The following is a 20947-nucleotide window of genomic DNA, read 5'->3' on the forward strand; positions in this document are numbered from 1 at the left end:
ATCAAGATACCCATACAATAGTATGCCTGGAAATCACAGGCACCTATTTTAGTAGCACAGGTAAAGAATCAAAAGCATTTCACTGACAACTGTGCAGATAGACACACTTACTACATAAAAAAAGAATATGGTACCAGTAACTGAACTAAAAATATTTCTACAAGTTTTGGAAATCAACCTCTACTTTCAGTCATACTGTGCTAATCCAGGGTAGCTGTCACAGTAACTGAACATACAACACTTCAGCACTACTCTTGGTGGTAAGTACGACCCGGGAATTTTGTCAGGGATTTTCCTATTGAAGTGATATCAGATCAAAGTGGTAATAAGGCCGTAAAAGGGCAAGGAAGATTTTGGCCATAGTCTATTGTTAATTTTAGCTTTGTGGGAATGCAAGCAGAAAATCTTTTGGTTGAGAATTTTACCTGACATCAGTGAGCTGAGTCAACAGTGCATTAATATAAAAAAAACCTTACCAATTGTGACAGAAAGGTTATAAAGTCTATGTTTACAAGATGGAAAAGAAAGTATCCACATAATATATTTGTTAAGCTAGAATGACTCGCATGCCTGAACATTTTTGTTTTGTAAGCCAGCTGTAAGGCGAAGCTGCAATAAGATGACGATCACGGTAATACAATTACTAATACAAGGTTAGCCAAAATGATTGCATAGCCAAGAAAAATTAGATGCCTCAGTATGAGTCAACACATTCATTTTCCAAACAGTATGGCTGTACAAGGTAGACAAAACAGTGTTTATAAGGTACTGGTAACAAGCTGGTTCCTAACAGCTTTCAAACTACATAATCTTGTTCTGCCATATAACGATAAAACAAGAAAGGTAAAGAGAGAATCAAACTGAAGCCCTGCTGAAAACTCCTATTTTGGCCCAATAATAAAAGAGTTTAATAAAAGCTAAATACTAGTTGCTATCTGTTAAATTAATTCCATAGCTGGATGTAAAGTAACAGGGCCATGAGCATGACCCCCTGCAGTGGTTTAGCTGCCTGTGTCCAAGGCATTCTGACACAAGCTCAAGTGTGTAACTTTAGATGAAACTGCTGTGAAACAAGCTATGTGAAGCCTCTGCGGGGCCCTTCCCCCTTTGCTTGGGAGCTGCGTTTAAGCTGAGACACTTGGCCCTTGGTCCTTGACTGAGCTACACTGCAGCTATACCTCTACCTGGCCTCGCTGCACTCATCTGAACCCTGCCCCTAACTAACTGATTTGATTTGTGGCTTGATCTCAGACCTGCTTCATCAGTACAGATTTCCTGGGTGATCACGGGGCTGCTGGCTGGCCTTGCATAATGTCACTGGACCCAGTCCTGTCCCTGACTTGACTTTCTGGCCTTGATCTTGGTCCTGCCTCATTACCACAGACTTGCCAACTGGTTACCCTCAACGGACCTGCTCTGCTTTTCTTGTTTAGGTAAGGTGGGACTGTTCTCCTTGCTGGTGAGGTCTCTGCCCCTGCCTGCCTTGCTGTCACCTGCAGCTCCTGGCTTGTCTTTCCTTATAGAGTAACCAGCTTGTGCTGCTCTCTGACATAAAACTCAGGTACGAGCCTGGCAAAAGTAACAACTGTTGTCTGGATCCCACCTAGTGGGAATGTAATACGGAAACCAACATTAGTACTAAGTTACTCGATCATAATACATGATGAATGAAATGACAGATCAAACTCACTTCATTTTACATCCTCCATTTAACTGTTTTACATACTGCACACCATTTCTTCTCTGTCTCCCTTGTCAATAACACTCTGCTCAAATACCGAAACAAACCCTATGCATGTTACTCTAAACTATTAATTCAACCTGACCTTACAGCATGGATCACATCACCACTCTGCTGGCTGTCAGCAGAACTGTAGATCAGTTCTGAATTAGATCCAAAGGTTAAAATGTGGTTAAGGGGCCCACTTTCAGAAGACATCAACTCATGCCAGTCTTAAGTTTCACTGAAAGTTTGGGTGGTAGAGGGGAGCAGGAAAAAGAAAAAAAAATAAATCAGGTTCTTCCATGCATTTTAAAAGATAAGAGGTGGGCCAGACTGCAAAAGTATTCAGACACCTAAAGACACAGACTTCACAGGCAGAATTCTTAGAATGAACCCAGTGATTTCCAGGGGAACTTGGCACTTGCATGTCTTGAAAATACCACTGGATATCAGCCCATCAGCCCCTTGTTTAGATGCTGAAGTACCTCTGAAAGTTAGTTCTTAGTCTCCTAAGTTACCTGCAGTGTTTTGAAAGTGTTCTTCCCAAACCTGATTCTCATTTATATTAGTGCTTCCTACAGCGTTTGACTGAACTAGGTTAAGAAAAAGAGACAACAGCACTAAATCTGAATTTCACTGCTTTTAAATTTTAGACAAGAACTCTAATGTAACCCTAATGCAGCTTTTTAAATTTCCTTTGCATTTCTTTCCCAGCACCTCTGCTACAGTAATTGCAGAATTTCTAAACTTTCCCTCTGATTATTATTCAATTCAATTATTTATGTACATTATAAATGGTCAGAGGAATTCTGGAAACTATGACAAGTGTTCCAGATCTGAACATCTATCATTGCCAAAACAAAGGACTTAAAAAAAAACAAATTTGAAAGTGTGCTACTCTGTCAAACACTGTGGCTTGTTCTTTGAATATACATGTTTATATATAGGTATTAGATATTTTCACTGAGGCACAGCTGACAAATCACAGCTTCTTAGTTTTAAATGTCGAAACATTCTAGTTTTTCTGTCTTCCTATGTGCAGCAAAGGAAAAAAGAAAGAAAAGAAAAACCTGTTCTAATTCAAAGAAAAAATGCTGCTGTCAAGATGAATTTCAAGTAATGTTATAAATGACTTGTATTTGATAGATGATGCTGATACATTTTTCATTCTTAATTTTAATGATTAATATATCTGAAGAAGAACTAAGAGCAAAGTTGCCCACAGAACGCAGTTGTTATGGGTTGTGCTGATTTTGTTTCTACCAACAGTGCCTTGTAAGTTCAGGCAGGTTTTCCTCAAGCAGGCTGTCAGTTTATGTACCAGTTAGCTATTTCTACAGGCATCAGAAGCTGAGTAAATCCTAGGCTGGTTAGCTTTTGCCAATTTCTATGCTGCCATGACTAGCTGGCAGTAATATCATTAAATCTATAATGGGCATATTTACACTGCAATTCAGTTACAGCAAGACTACAGTGTAGATATACCCCGAGCCATACCTGAGAGAAACCACATTACCAAGCAGTTATCTTCCTTTTATTGGCTTCAGCACAGCAAATATTGGAAATGACCAAGATAGGGAACAATTCAGCAATCACTTGGTGCATTGTCAGGAATGAGTTAGCAAGGCTCAAGTATATTTCTGATGAGCAAGTAAGTGCCTGCATCTTAATAAGGGCTAACTGGAATTTGGTGGTACCTCCCAGCAGACTGAGTAAGGAGCAAGTCTGAAGACTAGATTCACAACCTTTACAACCTTCAAAACAGAGCTCTGTGCAGTGCACTGTCCTTGCCAGAGCAGGCTGACAGAGGGAAATTCAGCTGTCAGATTGTCAGTCCTTTACTTCTCATCAGTGATTAATCCAGTGTTAAAAATGAGCTTTCAATCTGCAGAAACACAGTAGTCAATTGCTTACAAAACAAACAAATCTGAACAGTCCATCACCCAATTTAGGGCTGTAAGGTCTTTCAACTTTTGTACTGACAGAAGAGCTTTGTTATTGCTATTAGCCCAAATAAATCATTATGGTGGACTCACGGACAAATTCTGGAGTTTCTCATCTCCTCTTACCTTCTCAGCTGGCCTTGTGCTCAGTGAAATCAGTGCAAGGATGAATTAGGACTACATATACAAATCTTCTGAGGAAGAAAAACAGGCCTGTCCTCTGAGCCATATTTCAGGCTCTGGGAAAAATCAGGATAATTTCATACTACCTTAATCAGGACATCAGCCAAAAGCAAAACCTATTACTAAAACCACAATCCTCAAAACCTAACCACAAAATTGAAATATAAAGCTGCTAGGGGCAGACAACCAGACAGGACTCAGCCTAGGCTTTGCTTTATAAGTATGACAGTAAAAATGTTTTACTTTTTTAAAAAAGTTATGAAAAATCACGTGTGAAAGTCTGGCTCCCATGAAGTAGATGACACTGAGCCCACTGACTTCAGCAAGCCAGGACTCCTGCCATAACCCAACATGTCAAACCTGGTGGGCAGCTGTATGGGGAGCACTCACCATACAGGAAAGGTGAGAAAAATATTATTAGCATGAGAGAAGAGCTGTAGGCCTGCTGATCTCATCAGCTAGTGGTGCTCCATAACAAACAGATTTTAAATAATGCAATGAAAATCACTTTTTTGCTTCTAGGATCACACTTGCATTTGGCCAGGAAACCATTCTGAAAGGGACAGTCCTACACTGAACTACTAACCATGTGGAACAAAACGGGGGTTTTCTCTGCCATGGGCTGCTTTCCAGTAACTGACTGCTGAGGCTGCAATCTCTCCAGCTGCTCTTGGAATCTGTGTCTCCTGTGTCTCTCTTTCATCTGTTCTTCCTTTTGGGATAGCTCTCTTTTACTTTCTTCTGCCCTGAAAAATACACAGATTCTGCTTCGCTTAAGCTTTTCACTTTGGAGAAAAAGCACCCTTGTTCATCTGCTTGCATTTCTTTTTTCTTGTATTTATATCACACACTTGAGGGTGAATCATGACATGAAAGGCTAAAATAGATTTAGAAAGCGCGTATGGTGTTTGTGGGGGGACACAAGAACTTGTCACTGGATGAAATCATTTCTCTAAAAAAAAAAACAAACCAAAGAAAAGGAGCAGACCTCAAACCTCTGACAACTGGTGACAATCTATTTGGAGACCGGAACTCCATTAAGCAGAGGCGTGTTTATGATGTTTCACTCCCCATCTCCACACCAAAATTCTCAGTCTAACTCCATTTCCCTTCCTATCTGCTATCATACAGTGACAAGTTTCCCCTGAACCAAGGCCTTCCATCTTTCTATATTTTGATGTCTGCAGAAAGATTTTATCTGCCATTTCCATGGCAAATAATATGTTCGATCTCTTCTGAATTCTTCAATTCTTCCCTAGGTGTCCCAACAATTACTAGAAGACCAAGAAAGAAAACTGAAATTTGTCAAAATCATTGTGAGCTATTACTCAGCAACAATAAATAACCCAGATTCTTACCAAGGCATGGTCTGCCATCTATGTGGCACTCTAACCGGTAGACAAAATGGAGTTTTATAAAACTGATGGAAGGAATGAGCTTTAATGTCAGGAATCCCATAGAGAAAAAAACGTGCAACCAACCATCTGCCATTTAAACCAAGTACACAGTAGCTGAAGTGTCTAAGTGGCAGGGTATGCAACAGTTTAACACTGAAAAAGTAATAGTCTTTAGAGTAGGCAGATTCTAATTCTTTCAAGGGCTCATATGTCAAAGTCAAAATGTTAAATTTCACTCTGAAAATAGCAGGCAGAATATAACCTTTGAAAAGTCAGTATAATGGAGCTCTCCCAAATAGCTGGGCAGGTGCATAAGGCAACCACCTGATTTCACTTTAAAATTAGACCTTATGCAGAATATGCTACATTAAACCAAGCCCAAGGAGGCAGAGGTCCAGATAACTATTTCCTCAATTGATACCATTCTTATTTCTCCCCCACCCCCCTTTTTTGAAGTTTTCCAAGATATTCCTGTGGTATAACCCATTCCTCATGAGTGTACTACTTTGTCCCTCTAAGCTCTTGCACTTTTCTTAATGCCAAAGAGTCAGAATTCTTTGTTTGGGAGAAAAGTTACATGGGGAGACATGATACATCTTCCAATTTGTAAAAGGCTTTTAATGCTGAGAAACAGAATAAACCATTTTCCATACTTCCTAGGAACACAACAAAAAATAAGCTTAAATTGGAGAAAGGATAATTTAAATTAGACTTAAAGAAAAGCTTTAAAATTGTAAGGATAATTAAGCAATGAAAGGTACTACCTGGGGAGTTAAGGAATCCTCACCACTGAGGATTTCAAGACCAAGTTATATGAAGACCTGCCAGGAAAGGATTAGATTTTACCTCACTCTGTATTGGTACAGGGAGACAGACCCTTCCAGATGTATTTTCTATGATGCTATGCTTAGTAAATCTCAGTACTGTTTTTCATAAAGGACATCAATACAGTGTTATCCTCCTCTTACATAGAATAAAAACATTAGTTGGCTAAATTCACTATGTCAGAAGTGCCATAGCATGTCTAATCCCAGGCCAGTTCACTGACCTACTAAGTCTGGCTGCCTTTAAACCTTTAAGCAATAGCTGCCAGGATTGGCTGTCTTTCTAGGTAAGAAAACCAGACATCCTTTTGCTCGAACTTACAGAGTGGATAAGTAATGTTCTTTAATCTTAGACAATTAGACAAGCCATAATCAAAACCAGTTACAACTTTTCTTGTGTGATACCTTGGCAATTCTGTTGTAGTTAGAGGAGATGCTGGAACATTTCCTGAATTTTGAACCTTCTCAGCTTCCATTTTGTTTTCTTTTTCTATGTCAGCTCCATTGCCCCCATGGCTTGACAAGGGGGTATTTCTTTTCTCTGATTTCAATCTCATCGGTTTCCTGGGAATCACCTTATTTGTCTCTTGCCTTACTTTAAAATATTGGTTTTGACGTATTTTAGAGGAACCTATCTCTTCCAGACTTTCTGGATCCTGTTTTATGCCTTCAAGTTTTTCAGCCAGGGTAGATGTTTTATGAAGAAGCTCTGAGGCTTCTTTACGGGCTGTATGGAGTTGTTGCAGTAGCAGGCTTTTCCCTGAGAAATCCCTCCTGCAAAGAAAATAAACCCCTGATTTAATCAAGATAAAGTATTATATGAATAAATTCAAGCTCTGAGGAACTTCTCATATGAGCGACAGCTCCAAACAAAGACTGGGCATCTACACGAATAATAGCTATTGGTAATAGCAGCACCAGCATACAGGCAACACAAAACGCTACACTACAGTGACAGAACATGAAAGTGGTCTTACTGGTAAATTACTTACCTCTTCTGCATTTCAGGCACAATGCACACCTACTAGAAGAGCCCTGGAGGAATGTAATGTTAGCATGGAAATTAGAGTCTACAGATTTTTGTTGCCTTTGGATACAGGGGTTGGGATTCAAATACATACATAAGAAAAGTCCTTCTAATAACTTTTAGGATTTTTGAGAGTTTGACTTAATTTCATCCCTGTCACCTCCAGGTTAATGAGACTGCTAAACTGCCAGCAACCACAATATTGTGATAGTATTCTGCTCTGAAATGTCCTATCATGACGTAATGGGCAGATATGGTTATTTTGTCTTGCAGTTCTGTTCAATGATGAGTCTCCCAAGTCACCTGCTACAGGATGACTACCATCAATTTGTAGCTCATCTGGTGATTATGAGAAAATAATATACCTTATTTTAGTGGTAGCTGAAAAGTATGCAGACTAACAGATTGTTTGAGTTGGATATTAGTGATTCGGTTAGGTGGTGTGTATGCATGCACAGCATTGTACTGCTGTACTTATCTAAACTAAACCTATGCTTCTCAGAACAAAGAAAAAACAGATGGAGAGTATTCTTTCTCCTTAAGGATCTCACATCTCCTGCCATCATATCCAGAACCATCAAATCAACATTTAACATTGATGGCTGGACTACTAAGGAGTATGCCTAAGTAGTGGTAATTATAGGAGAGCGCCATGTATTGGAGAGCAGCCTTATAGTATAGTGCTAGAGATGGTACTGATTACCTGAGCACTCCAGAGATAAACCAACAGCGTATTTTCTAGGCTAAGTGCCTGGAGATCAAGACAACTAACCCTCCAAGGTCCTAATATGTAGGTATATTGTACTACAGAACACGTAGCCCTGTTTAATAATTCCATCCAGACGAGTAAAACTGGCATTGACCCCTTGTGAATGAGATCAGAATCTTGACCTACTGAGACCATGAGGTTTTCTTACTTAGAAACAGAAGAGAATAGCATTTGCCAGGCATTTAATTTCTGTCTGTTCTTTAGCAACATTAAAACGAATCAAAATCCAATCAGCTAAGGTCTGCTCTCTATCACTCCAGACTGACACTGATGCAACTTCTGCATTTGCATCAGTGCCAGTGAGAGTTCCCCAAGCATCATCTTTCTCCTGCTTTATGCTGCCTTTGGATTAGATGTTCTAAATTATATTGAGTGTTTAGGCTCTGTTCCTTGACGAATCATTTATTCTTTCACACCATTAAAAAAAAAAAAAAAAAGAGTAATTGGCTGGCACAACAATACAAATGTTCTGCTTGTCCTCTGCACTGCTGTAATGTGAACTTACATGCATCAGACTTCTAAATACAATCCAGCCCATAAATGCACTAAGATGTTTAAAGCTTGACATATCTACTTCACATTAAACAAATGTCTAACAACCTATGGGTATGAATCAAGCCCTGAGTTTAGCAACAGGAAAAAGCTGGCATCTGTGCATATTGAAGAATTTACAGTTCAGGATTCCATCCATCACAGTCTCTCCCCTTTCCTCTTTTCCACTCCCCGCCAGTTAAGGAGAATTGAGAGCATCCCTGCCCACACAATGTATTCAATATTCTCTTTAAATCAAGATCTATTCTAGCCTATTTTATTGTTTCTAAAAATAATGGTTTGTCTGAGTCAACTCCCTACAATATTTTCAAAGTTTGGTTCTGAGTCATTTAAAAACCAGTTCTCATGTCACTCAAACAAGTCTGGAGAAAGAGTCAGGCTTCCCAGCCACCCAGGTCTACTCTATTTGTCTTTTGAGCTGTTTCCATGCAGCTGTACAGGAATAAGGTGCTATACTGCCTCAAGGATCAACAACTATTTTCTTGCTTCAGTATCTTTACCGTGCAACAGAAAAGAATGATCTCCTTGTGGCCAGATTGAAGCACTTTCATTATTGGGCTTTTTTGCTGTGAAGACAAGGAATGGAGATATTTCAGTAGGAGAGCTCTCACTCTAATCACTGTTAGGGCAATTATTTTAGTTTCAGCAAAAAATTAACGTTGTATCATTTGAACTAGGGTCCTGGTAAAGAAACTTACATTCTCCTTTCTGCTTCATCCTTAATTGTCATAGTCTCTTCTTCTTCAGTGGAGCTGTCACTGGCACTATGGAACAAATTAGACTCTATTAGTTAACTCTGTTCCAACTGCGTGTTGGCTTTTCATCATTTCTAGGATGCAAATTCAGAACCATTATGAAAAAGGGAGAGATACTTTCAGGGAAGATCTTCAGATGTTATGGATAGTTCTTCACACTATTACTCTAGCAAAATAAAAAAAAAATCAGGCAACTACAACAAAATGTGTTAGCTGTTTGTTAACTATTAGCTTTTTATTAACTACAAGTTTTCTTCTGGTGACCGTTTTCTTCAACCCTTTGCTGCGGCAAATATACATCCTGAGAAGGGAGCAAACAGCTACCTCAGACACCATTAGCTCTCAGGGAAAGAACATGTTTGCCAGATTCTGCTGCAGACTGAGAAGAATTTGGCCTCCTATAACAGACTGTAAGGCCCTCTTCTCACACAGGAGACAGAAATCAGCACCTACAGTTGCTTTCCAGGAACACAACAAACGATGTCCGTTTTGTGCACAGTGCTGTCAGAATGCTAGCCCAATTCAGCTGCAAGCACTGCTTTGCAGTCACTGCCTACTCCTTTATAGATAGAAACTTTCTAAATGTTATTTCCCTGGATGATTTGCATGTCCTTTCTGTGCTGCCTGCATCCCCACACACATTTACTTGTTCTGAGACAAGTTATTCTCTCCTGAGAATGTCTGTGCTCAGATAGGGGCTCAGCCTTCCTACTAAGGTCGCAGAGGTGTGGAAGAAGAGAACACTTTTAAAGTTACATTTCACAAGTATGAGATGCAGAGAGAAGGTTTCAGTTTCCCGCTTTTTGTTACTTACTTCTCACTAACAATAAAGCCAGAATTTACCTTTGTTTCTCATCAGGGAATGTTACTGACTTCTGCGGTTTAGCGTCTCTTAAATCTATGTACACGGTTACAGGCTCTGGCAGGCACCATAACCTCATCATGTCTGTGCTTAGAGAACTTCGTGAAGATGATAGCAAGGCAACACCCCTAAGTATAGAAAACACTGTTTCAGCATGTCCTCCGCCTTATCCAGACAAGAAGTCCTGCAGGGCATGGATTATGATCAAAATTGGACTGTGAAGGGAGCTTTGTGCTTGGCTACTGTACAGATTCAAACTCTGCTTCCACCACCTTTCAAAGCTGAACTCAAAGACTCAGCTTCCCCTGAGGAATACAGACCACAGGCAACATGATGAGGGATATCTAGTTCTCAAAAAACTGACAACGTCAAATTGTTCTGTAGAACAAAGGCAGGCAGTTATAGTACCAAAGAGCTTACAAGTTTTAAGTGCCCAGTGGCAATCAGTAAAAACAGGTCCCTTTTCCCCCTCTGCCTCCTTTGGCAATTCTGTTTTATCCTTCAGAGCATACAGAGTGCAAACCATCTTCATGGCTCTCCCTGCTCTGGCAATGAGGATACTTTTCACCTTCCCCTCTACAGGCTTGTTTCACTATTGCTTCCTCTGTGCTGCCACCACTGATGTCATTCCCTCCAAACAGTCTGGAAATCTACTTCCTTCATACAGAATCCTCCAAGATGCACTGACATCTCCACTGATACCTACAAAAAATCATCCTGTATATTTTAGCTAAATTGAGGTACCAGTAAGAGAAACTGGTACCCTAGATGACAAAAAATGTGGCCACAATAACTTGCTTAGCCTTGTTTTCCTGCCTTTCCCCTTTGTCCCAAGTGTCTGGTAAGGTCTAGACAAAGGTGGTTGTTGATGGAGAATGCTAAGGTGGCAGGATACTGACCATTGATCATCAAATGTACATGGATGACTGAGTCGTAGTTTTTCCCTTTAACATCCCGGTAGCATATTCCAACTACGATACCAGCTTTCTGCAGAGGCTACAGAGAAAAGCACCTATAGAACACCACGAGTTTCCAAGTATCCCCACTGGCAGTCATGATTACCTAGTGTATATGACAGAAAAGGACCTACTTATTCTCTTGCTGTTCTTGAAAGGAGCAGAGCTTGGCTGACGGCCACCTCCAGTGTGGAGACACTGTCCTAGACTGCCTGGCACACAGCTCTTCTAGCTTTTCCATGAGCTGATTTTCAGACCTACTCCTGAAGGTCTCTATGGAAGAGCAAGAAAAAGAATAACCAGTTGTGGTCTTCTGCCATGGGATCACCCAATATACCGTTTCCTCATTTTCACATTGTCCCTTTATCTACAGCTTGTCAGAAGGGGAATGATAAAGATACTATTGTTATCTGGCTCTAACTCACTTCAAACCTTCATCCACCTTGTCTGATTTGCTCTTAGGCCATGACAGGCCACAAAGCACTGGTTTCAAGCTACAAAAGCTAGATGAAATCTTGAGGGGGGCTAATTAAACATGTTTTACAGAGGCATTAAAAAACCCACTAAGATTTCAATATTCAAGATGATGACTTAAACACAGGAGCCTGAGTTTTATATTTTTTTATACATTTTCACCAAAGTTGGTATTAATTTAGCAATGTTACCATGATCTGCTGAAGTGAAAGCAACTTCTGCATGAGTGTTATCTTTCTGCTGCTCCAGCTCCTCAGGAATCTTGTCTAGATACCTTTTTTCAATATTCTGAAAGAAGACAGTCAAAATGTGATGGAAAATTCACTCCCAACAGACTGCTACAAAATAAAAGTCCCTTTGACTCACATTCTCTGTAGTAACTCCATCAGATTCTTCTGGCACATATAAATACACAAATGGCATGGAAGTTCACCTTATTTATCTCCAGTACTATGTCACTATCACTTGTCAATAGATGAACCAGTGTGTCACTCTGAACACAGTTGCTTCAGCATGAACCTCAACAATTGGCATGACTAACAAAAGGATATTTACTGTTTCAACACTGTTTGCCACATGCCATTGCCAAGGCTCTGCACATCTAGCATAGCCAAGTGCAATACAATTACTAAGAGAAACCAGTGAAGGATTAACCAATGTTCACTCAACTATAACACAGGTGGAGTACCTTCTCCTTTCCCACTTAAAAATGCAAAGTCTAGAAGATGTTTCTAGAATGGACTGAACTGACAGCTCCTTAAAAGGAGAAACATAAGTCCATCCTAAAAATCCATCTGACCTGTCTTGCCATAAGCTGGGACATAACTCATGTTATGTCCTCCACATGGCTCAGTCTTCCACATGCATTGTCACATGGTGGACTCTTTCCAACAGCAAGTACTCCCCTTCATCCCTCAAACCCACTAACTACGAGATCACCACATATTTTATTTCCCTCTGTTCATCCCTCCAAGTACCTTTCTTCACCCTTTCACCGTCTCCAAAACATGATGCCCCTAACTACACTGCCAGCTTCCTTTAAGCAGTTCCACAAGGAAGTGCTGTAATGAAAGGAATGCATTTACTCTCTCTCTTTGGACAGTGCATCTATCCAGCTGCTTCATCTTCTGCTGAGGCTTTTTCTCTGAGAATCATGAACCCTTTTGATACAGGCTACAGAAAACCACTGGAGATAGTAAAACAGATTTAAAAGATGGCCTGATATAAGACCAAGCATACATATTCTGATCCTGAATAAAGCTGTGAACTTCTCACTGCCACTAACATGAGAAGGACTTTTGGCTTTTCAGTTCTTTGAGATGAGGCCCAGAGCCTTTTCCTCCCCCTCCAACTTCTGACCAGGGCAAATTTCCATTCCTCTAGGTACAGTCAGCATCCAATGCAATAGCTGCTTATCCTACACTGAAGGTAGGATCATCAATTTCATTGCTATAAATCACACATACACTGACTGAGAGCATGCTCGCACTGCACACTGCTAACTTAGGGATGAGAACCAGTCTGCGATGACAAAAGTTCACATGCATTTAAAGCACTGATCGCTTTCCCCTCTGAATATTACTTGAAATGAAAGTTTTAATTAAAAATATTCACATCCGTCTGAAATATCATCACTAGAACTTAGAAGTACTCATGATTTTTTTAAAGGTGGCTGTCAATTTTGAAAATTATGTCACAACTACAACTAACATGCATTTCATATGACCACTCAAGGGCTTTAGAAAAGCAGAACCAGCCTCCAAAACAAGCAGTTTCACCTTGCAAAAACCTGTGTCATCTGCCCCTCCCATTTAAGAGAAGATTCTCACTCTTTTCTGAGCAATAAATCTTCACACATACCTGAACCATGATTAGGTCTATTCTAATATTACATGCTGCAGCTGATGAAAGGTAAAAGCCTGATGAGAGTCACAGGCTGAAGTCTCTCACACCAACACAAAGCTGGTTCAACAATGTCATTAAGATTTATTGGTCTGGAAGAGTGAAGAATGACTGACAACTGAGCTTACAACAATGAGAACCATGTCACAGGTCAGTTCAGGTGCTGTTTTATCAAACAGCCTGAAGAGAAAGACAACATATGCATTTGCCTTAATTATGATGCAGTTAGTACTAAGCTTCTTTTTCAATAACAGTGCTTAAATACAAACCATTATAATAAAAAGACCAAACTACCATCTAAGTTGCTGTATTAAGGCTTATCCGCCTAACCTATAACAGGCATAGCACTATTGTAAGGTACTATACAGGGTCCAGAAGAAAAAGAATTGAAGATTTGCACAATTCCATTTCTAATACAGCAAGGGACTTAAGGAAAAAAAAATAATTTTCAAATGAACTGGTATGATTAGAATCAAAAAGAAACTGTCTATTAGTTTTAACAACTTTACTTGACATAAACTGAGGTACCTTGCTGAGCTGGGAAGTAACAACCACCTTTCAAATCTAAGCACATACACCTTGCACACAAAGGATACAGCTTTGCCCTCACTTCATGAAAGTGAGAATACACTGAGCCTGCTCTCAGTACTCACCCAAAAGCATGAGACTTCAGTTCATTGAAGTCAGTGATATCAAACAGGTTCTGAAAGGAAAATCATGCCCCCTGAATTAACAGAGCAACTGACATACACAAAAGGAGATGGGAATTAAACCTAGAACCACTTGAAAAAGATCCCCTCCAATAACAGCATGGTTAAATGATGCAGCACGACTCAGGAAACAAGCAAGCAGCTGCATTCTTTGCCTATACTAGAACAGCTCTAACACCAAGAAGTTTATTTTTGTGAGTGTAGATGAAAGGGGAAAGGAAACATCTGTACTCTGATTCTATAGAAGGCTTTTAACAGAAATATGAGGTTCCTGTTCTGTGCTGCTTACATCCTAATGACCTTAAAAATCAGTAGGGAAGTAGAGATGTGTAACTATAGTACTGAAGACAACAACCTCTCCACACTGGGGCCACATACCAGTTAAGCACACAAGCTGGTCATCCCACAGACCTAAGCACCTGCCTTAGGTGGAAGAGATTTAAAACTTCAGGAACAACTCTAACCACCTTTTCTTCTCACCTCCAGCATTACGCCAGTGCTACAGAAAAGGCAAGATGCTGGAAGGCCAGAAAGCTCACTGTTTTAATGCAAAGTCTGCCTGGGACCAGATTTCCCTGCCTTCCCAGAGACAGACTTTGTGGCTTGGTTTCCTGAGCAAGACCATGAACTATGCTGCTGACCCATGGCTTTTGCTACTATTACGGACTTTTAATGACAACTCTATAAGAGCTTTTGGTAGCTTGCATAGCACATGACCCAACAAAACCCATGTTCAGGACAATGAAAGCAACAAAGAACACTGCGGTGTGTGCAAAATTTGGCATTTCAGTTCTTTATTTTAGTTGGATTCTGCAAGCAATACACTGTGCCCTCCACCCCACAAGTAGCCCTCCCCAAAACTTTTTGTTTGGGCCACTTACCTGCAATGACAAATGGGTCAGTTCTTGAAGATGATCATCGGAGGAGGCTTCTTCCTTAGCAATTCTTTCTAGGCTGTTGCTAACGCCATGTGAGGGAGGCTTGATATCTAGCTCTGGGTGGCCTGGTGACGGCTCCAGGATTATTTTGGAGAGTATCTTTGTCTCTATCAGCTTTCTTCTCTCTCTTTTACTGTCCAGCTCTTCCACAGACAATGCTATATTAAGCCAAGAGTTCCTTCTTTCCCTGGCCTGTCTCCTGCCCAGTTCTTTTTCTTCAAGGTGATCTGTGGAATCTGCAAGAGACTCTTCAAGAACAGCTCCCTTTTGGCTTGGAATTTCTTCAGTGTGGCTGGCCAGATTGGAAGTCTCATCTTTAATCATTTGTACATCTTCTTTTGCGATGATTTGGGCACCATCTGTTTTTTTCTGAAAGCCAAAACTTTCCAGATCTCCATTCCAGACTTCCCATGGGTGTCTTTCTGTTTCCTGGGTTTCCTACAGGTAGAGACAATATATACATGCAGAAAGTCATATCTCCCTAAGCTTTAGAAGCTGACAATAAACCAAAACAAAGTGATTGGAAGATACAGCTCCAACTCAGACACCATCTGGACACAGCACACACCATATCCATCATGGAAAAGAGTAAGACTGTTTACTTTCCAGAGACTTTAACTTCAGGAAGTGCTAAACATCCTTGAAATTAATTTTCCTTACACGTGCTCATCATATGACATTTCTTACAACAAGACAAACAACTGGGGAAAAACAGCACAATGTTAGTCTTCCCATGATGGAACAGTAGGGTCAGCTGCTCCTCTTCCAGCTTCCTATGATGGCTAATCTTCATCACTGCAGAAGCAATGTAATAATTTTATCTCAGGAAAGCTGTTCAAGGGATAAACTTCATACTCATCCTCCTTACTATACTGTCCTAACTAATTCTACCTAAAATGGTGGCTGAAATTATTTCAAACCCTGAAAAATTTAGGAGTCATTGCACAGTGTAACTGTTAGTGCACAGGAAAAAAAACAACCAGTAAAAGGACAATAATAAAAACTGCAAGGAGATGAGACAAAACCAGTCTAAAATCTCAAGAACAGAGAAAACTTTAAAGGGTCTGTATAAAGAGAAAGAAAGATCTAGTCTTTAGTGGGAGAAAGCACTGGGAACTATGCTCTTCTATCACACAATTCAGTCAAATAGGTCAAATAACAGCAGCTACCCATACTGGAGACAACCAGAAGAGTGGGGATACAGTACTACAGGCTGCACACAACAGCCAACAACCTGCACGCTTGAGTCTTCCAGGGAAAACTGCATCAGTTCTTCTGACAGGTCAGGAATTAAATTTGGCTGTTCCCGCTGGAAGATGAAAAGCTCTCCATCACTCTCACAGTCAGACTGCAAACAAAAAAAAGAGAAATTAAATGAGAGACTATAACACTCACCGAAATACTCGTTTTGAAATTACAAATCCTATGTTGTCACCATTTGGCTGAAGTTCAGAGACAAGGATTTTCTCTGCAGTCACATCTTCACTAGACAGTCTGATAGCCCAACACTCAGCAACCTAGGCTGTCTTACAGTGGCCTAACGTTTGAGCAAGCTACAATCGTAAAAACCATGTAAAACATTGAATTACCATGGAGTTTGATAACTAACATCCCTCTGAGCAAAGTGATGACATGAGTGGGCAAGTTCTCTAACTCCCAAGTGATTCTTTGCACTACCTCATTCACCATCACGGAGTACCAAGAGCAGGGCTGCTCCCTAAGGGAAAGGAAGCTAGGAGGGGCAGCACATAACTGGAGAGGTAAGGGCCACACCAGGCAAAGCCCAGCCCCACACTACATAAGAGGAGTAAGCAGGACAGACCAGAGGTAGTGACCAGGTTGTGTCAAGAATCCAGATCATAAGGCAATATTGTGGTGATGAGGCAGGTCAGAGATTAAGCCTGAAAGTCAGTTCACAGATGAAAGTCTGAATCAAGCAAGACTATAGCTAGAAACCAGTACTTCTCCAACATAGCTCAAAGATTGAAGGCGCAGAGCTGAGCTTAAATAGAGCTGCTGGGCATGTGGGTGGGAGCCCCAGCTGAGGCTGGGCAGGGCCATGAAGGCTTATTATTGCAATCAAGACCCTGACATTCACTATTCAGAATGCAAAGCAGTATCTATATTTAGTTGGACAGAGTTTAAATAGCTTTGAAAATCTCTTTTCTGAACATAAGGTATGCGTTTGAGATTAATCGTTATGCATAGACACCAAAGTGAGATTAAGCACATCCTCAGCAGTCAGGACACAGATTTCCTGCTTGTCCCTTTGTTTTGCAAGTGTACCTTTTCAGTAACCCACACTGAGGAGAATTCTGTCTGTCTGGTGTAGTTAATTTCTCTTAACTTGAAGCAAACTGCAACAGAACTTCTTTCCTCTTAATAAATTGCGTATCAGGGTAATGAAAATACTTAGGGCATAAAACTCATTTGTCAGCGCCCTTTTCGTATGCAGAAGCACAGCCCATTGAGGTTACAGATCTCAGATGCGTAAATGTATCTTCACACAAGTGGAAACCAGTCGGACAAAGGTGCAGCACTGAAACTGCAGGCTCAGCAGGCTACTGTTCCACATTAAGCAGGAGAGGGATTATACAATCAGATCTTTTGAATGCAAATTAAGGGTAGCAGTTAAGTGCCAAATAGTTTGCCTCAGTTCCTTCACCAGGAAATTTTTTTCCACGTGTAATAGAAACAGAGAATTTGGAGACTGTTTATACATAAAAAAATGTTCAACATGATTTAGTTATAGAATGGTATTTGGCAGCAAAGTATAAAGCTATCTCTCTGTCCTAACCTTATGGTATGCTTATACAACAAGAATGCCTAAAAATAACTTCTGAGTGTTGGGCCTTAACCTATAGTATACAGATACATACTAAAATGCAATGGTTGTTTTAAATAACTAAACCAGAATTTAGGTAGAGGGGAACTGACAAGCAGTGAGACAATATAACTTGTACAACATGTTAGTGATAGAGCCAGGTGCAGAAAACAAGTCATGGAATCCGTATCAACACTTTATCCACTAGATCACACTGCTTCTGATGATTGATTAATAATAAGTAATAAATAACCCATGGAGGCATTTCTGGCTCCTTCACTGCTCACAGGACTCCCTTCATATCATTAAGGGCCATACTAAGTTAGAATAAAATATATCCTTTAAGTGTTCAAAAATACTTTTTCAAGTTTATACATGTTTGAAAATTAACAAAATATTCTCTTTTGGACAAAAGGCCACTAATAATTGAGTCTTGAGACACATTATCACTTTGGAAAAGTCAATGCCAGAGCTAGCATCTTGAACTAGAGAGGCAGGCACTTTTATTATTTCCATCACACCGTTGCTGTTCTCTAAACAGAGATCTTCAGCAGCCAAGAGGCAGCCTGTCCCAGACACTAAGACCCAGAAAGTAAACAACCTGTAATGGTGAAGAATGCTGCACAATATCAATCAATCTTACGCTTTATATTAAAAGGTTAGTGGCATTATGCTTCTTTGCAGGTAGAATCAAAGCACAATAAGGCAACATGGCTTGTGGAGGATTACGGGCAGGGAAAAAAGCAGAATCCAGGATTTAAACATCTGCCAAATGCTTTTTCCAGTGGACCCCAAAGTCTTCAGGAATATCACTTTCCTGTGAATCCCATACATAGAAAAACATACTAACAGGCCTACTGTCTGGCAAGTACGTTATTGGAATGAATAGCATAATACTCTCAAGTATAAAACCTTATCATTTCATTTTAAATCAGGAGTATGCTTCTTTCATACTGTATTTTTGACTGAAAAAACAAAGAAATGCAGACTCATTCTGCAAGATGCCCACCACCCTCCTCTATCCAGACTAGAAACACTTATTGTCTAGAGAAATCAGTCCCATTTTCAGGTTCCAAAGAATACAGTGAAAGGAGATGACAATTACACTTTGACAATTTGAGATAATCCAGAAGGCTGTGGATTAATGCACAGTGCTACAATAGTCAGAACAGGTAGCCCATCAAGGATACCATACTAGCTACTCAGAAATGCCTGGCTAAGGTGACCTTGTTTTTGAGAGCTTTTTCTAAAAGGCAGTGAGAAAGAAAGGCCATTTCCAATGCTTACTGTGGAGGTGTCAGAGTCCAGAGACGGGAGCTGATCTTTCACTGCAGCAAGTATGGCTCCCCATTGAAATGTTCTGTTACTCTGAACAGGAGCTGCAGGAGGCTCAGATGAATGCTCTGTACACTCACTTTGCTCTTCTGAGGCCATTCAAACAGCTTCCCTTCAATCAAATGAAAGATGAGCTTAAGTACACCTCACGAAAAAACACAAGGGGTAACATCAGTACAAAACAAGAACAAAGCAGGTGCATTCAAGGTCAGCATAATTCTCAGCACTCCCAGGGTTTCCACTGTCAGCAGTGAAGAATAAAATCTGCATTTCTGGAGTCATTCCTTCCCACCTGAGTTCAGAGGGCTGAAAGCTTTCTGCCCTGCTCACCATATACACCCATAATTGGGGCCACACAAGGGGCAGTTTAGCCCCTCATTTATGAAGCATTTTTTGGAATTCTTAACCAGACTGACTCGTAACTGTGTTCTCAGAAAGGCATATTGACACTGCCTGCATGGAGAGGGAAGAAATGCAGTGAAGGCAAGGCTGACATTTCTGCTCTCAGCTGTTTTTTACTCCTCTTCCCTATTTCTCTCACATTCCCCTCCTTGCTGCTCAAATGATAAAATTATTCATGTTTGCTTTTTTCCCACTGGATTTGTACAAAAATATTTGAGAGTAGGCATGCTCTTAGATTTTGACCTCTCAGTGTTTATAAAGCAGACTCTTTCCTCATGTGTTCCTTGATATACATGAGGAGTTGAGACAACGCAGTTGGGACTACTGCTGTACTAACAAGTTAGATGATCAATCCTCACAGAAAACCTTTGCTTTTTAAATTTTATGCTACAATTGCATTGTTTCCTGGGTAATCAAACATGAGAGTAAATAATTTCTGTTTGGCAAGAAAGGTTAAGAGGTTTGCGACTGTATGTTGTTCTGTACTGAAATGACTGTTTGTATGATTACATCATCACCGTTATTTGCGTTGGCATGGACCAACAACGCTCCTCTGAACACAAAATGAAACTCATCTTGTGCCCTGGGAAGTTTAAAACTTGCAAAGTGCCTCTGCACATACTTCATGTGCCATATCCATACAGTGGCAGCTTTGTTCATGCTAGACAACCCCCGAATCTGATTTAGGTAAAGTGGAGGGAAATCCCCAAGGCTAGATGGAGCACTACGCTCTGACACTAAGCAGAGGTTGCCAAGGGCGAGGGGAGTCCCATAGGGATAAAAACGACACCCTACTGTGGCTCCTGCTGCCAACTTGAGAGAAGGTCAGTCTCCCAGGGTTAAGGATGTTATACTGGATCTGACTTATCAGCCATCCAATCCAGCATCTTCTCTGGGAGCAAGCAGTACTCTATGTTTAAAACAAAGTGCAGACTTATTAGACAGTTATAACACAACAGGCACTTTCTGGAGAGCTTGGGCCAATTGAGACGTGAAATCCTGAGCTTCTCCAGGTCACTAGAACTGACATTTCCCGTCACATCCATCTCGGGAGCCTCGCTGTCTGGGTGCGAGGGCAAGGAGGGAGAAACCGAGAAAGATGCAGGCGACAGCAGGAAACAAACCTTCGCTTCGGGGCGGTAGGCACGGGCACGCAGCCCGCCGCAGCCCTGGGGATGAGCTAACCCCTGCCCTCAGCACTCGTCACGCCACACCGACAGGTCTCGGGACGCGCAGTGTCAGGCGGACGCCCTGAGGGAACCCGCTGAGGGAACACCCCGATAACCGCCAAAATGGCGGCCCTGCCGGCGCACGCGCACCTGCGCCAGCGCCCCCCCCGTCGCCATGGCAACGCGGCCAGCGGCTGTCCGC

At 40.9% G+C, this 20947-nt stretch overlaps 1 protein-coding gene across 5 annotated transcripts in view; it reads right to left on the minus strand.

The window, feature by feature from the left end:
* Positions 1 to 20947, minus strand: part of DNAAF8 (dynein axonemal assembly factor 8) — a 98016-nt gene that overhangs the window by 76683 nt on the left and 386 nt on the right. For 3 of the 5 annotated variants that reach the window (XM_075059384.1, XM_075059385.1, XM_075059387.1), the window contains exons 1-9: positions 19127 to 20907; positions 16250 to 16363; positions 14959 to 15453; positions 11657 to 11753; positions 11126 to 11264; positions 10017 to 10163; positions 9117 to 9182; positions 6476 to 6844; positions 4436 to 4595 (exon numbers count right to left, since the gene is read on the minus strand). In XM_075059384.1, the coding sequence (XP_074915485.1) occupies positions 4436 to 4595; positions 6476 to 6844; positions 9117 to 9182; positions 10017 to 10163; positions 11126 to 11264; positions 11657 to 11753; positions 14959 to 15453; positions 16250 to 16363; positions 19127 to 19273 (1734 nt within the window). In that variant the 5' untranslated portion in view covers positions 19274 to 20907. Of the gene's footprint in view, positions 1 to 4435; positions 4596 to 6475; positions 6845 to 9116; positions 9183 to 10016; positions 10164 to 11125; positions 11265 to 11656; positions 11754 to 14958; positions 15454 to 16249; positions 16364 to 19126; positions 20908 to 20947 lie in introns of those variants that run through there. The other 2 variants (XM_075059383.1, XM_075059386.1) reach the window with 2 other exon arrangements.

Source organism: Buteo buteo, chromosome 29 (genome assembly GCF_964188355.1).
Source record: "Buteo buteo chromosome 29, bButBut1.hap1.1, whole genome shotgun sequence".
In the NCBI taxonomy this organism is placed as follows: Eukaryota; Metazoa; Chordata; class Aves; order Accipitriformes; family Accipitridae; genus Buteo; species Buteo buteo.